Raw genomic sequence first — 1,651 nt, forward strand, 5'->3', positions numbered from 1 at the left:
ATTGTATTATTTACATTTGTTTATATAAATGAAATATTTAGATTACTTATATAATTTAATAATTATCTTTAGGGGTCATATCGCTATACAAGCGGAGATACTTACTTAGACCAACAATGTATGATATCCAACGCATATACGAGGTGCACGGTGAAAGGCATGGTTTCCCCGGGATGCTTGGTAGCCTCGATTGTATGCATGTTGGTTGAGCTATGTGTCCTACTGCTTGGCGAGGTCAATTACATCGAGGTGATCACCCCGGCCCTACTATTGTACTTGAGGCGGTGGTGTCCCAAGATCTTTGGTTTTGGCATGCATTCTTTGGGGTTGCCCGTTCTAATAATGATCTCAATGTTATCGATCAATCACCGATAATCGATGACCTAATCGACGGGGTTGAACCCCCTCAAGCTCTTTTTGCAAATGGAGAACATTTCAAGTACAGGTACTACCTTGTTGATGATATTTACAACGAATGGGGGATACTTATTCAAGCTTATGTGTCGCCACTTTCTGACAAACGAAAGTACTTCACGAAAAAACAAGAATTGGCAAGAAAATATATTGAAAGGGCGTTTGGAGTACTAAAGAAAAGATGGGCAATGTTGGCGAATCCAATAAGATTTTGGAAAAGGGAGAAAATAACGGAAGTCGTCATCACGTGTATAATCCTACATAACATGATACTAGAAGACGAGGGTCACGCTATTTGTCAAAACTACCAATGTGATATTCCAATACAAGAATCGATGATCACCAATGAACAACGACTCGACAAGATAAATATCATTAAGAGTCGTGAGATACACGGAAAAGTTCGGCATGAGCTGGTTGACCATTTGTCGGATAGAAGACCCGATAATCTTGTATCAGACTAGTAATATTTTAAACTATTATTAATGTAATGTTTTATATTAGTATCAATGTAATGTTTTATATTATTATTAATGTAATGTTTTAAATTATTATTTAATGTAATATTTAAAATAAATAAATAAATAAAAAACTGAATCAAGCCCCGGATCACCTGGACCACTACACCCTCTAAGGCTTGATCATGTGCCACGTCAGCGCTACGTGGCACAAATATATTGGATCACTTGGGCTTGGATCAAGCTCCACTACGCTTAGTCTTATAGGTGCCCAACAAACTCGTAACCGAATAAAACTTGGGAGCGGTGTTTTTATACCCAGGTTTGATACCTGAACACGACCCTGACCCTACCCATAGGGTACGGATATGGTATGAATTTTATTACCAAAACTCGTACCCGAACAGGACCCGATTTGTACCCGGTAATACCCGAAAATCGGAACCAGGGTTTTCTAATACCCGAAGCCTTTTTGTTAAAATACCCGATCGATACCCGAAAAATCCCCCTAAAAGTGCAACTACTTAAAAAATCCAATCTGTGCCCAAAAAATAGCCGGAAACAAACCTAAAAAAAACCCAAAAATATGGTTTTTTTCAAGACCCGTAAATAGGGTATTCAAATACCCTGTTTTAGAATACTTGGTTCTATATCTGACCTGAACCCGATACATAAGGTATGGTTTTTAGAAGCAATACCCGTACTCGAGCCCAAACCCGACCCAGGTATTGCCAATACCCGATTTTACAATACCCGATCATATCCGAACCTGACTCCAT

General features: G+C 38.7%; 1 protein-coding gene across 1 annotated transcript; it reads left to right on the plus strand.

Annotated features, from left to right (window-relative positions):
• Positions 1-212: 212 nt before the first annotated feature.
• Positions 213-878, plus strand: LOC143585187 (uncharacterized). The gene has a single exon (XM_077067031.1). The coding sequence runs from the start codon at positions 213-215 to the stop codon at positions 876-878; it is 666 nt and encodes a 221-aa protein (XP_076923146.1).
• The last annotated feature ends 773 nt before the right edge of the window (positions 879-1,651 follow it).

This window comes from Bidens hawaiensis, unplaced genomic scaffold (genome assembly GCF_021521415.1).
Source record: "Bidens hawaiensis isolate Kalapana, Puna unplaced genomic scaffold, B.hawaiensis_p1.1 tig00033618_1, whole genome shotgun sequence".
NCBI lineage: Eukaryota > Viridiplantae > Streptophyta > Magnoliopsida > Asterales > Asteraceae > Bidens > Bidens hawaiensis.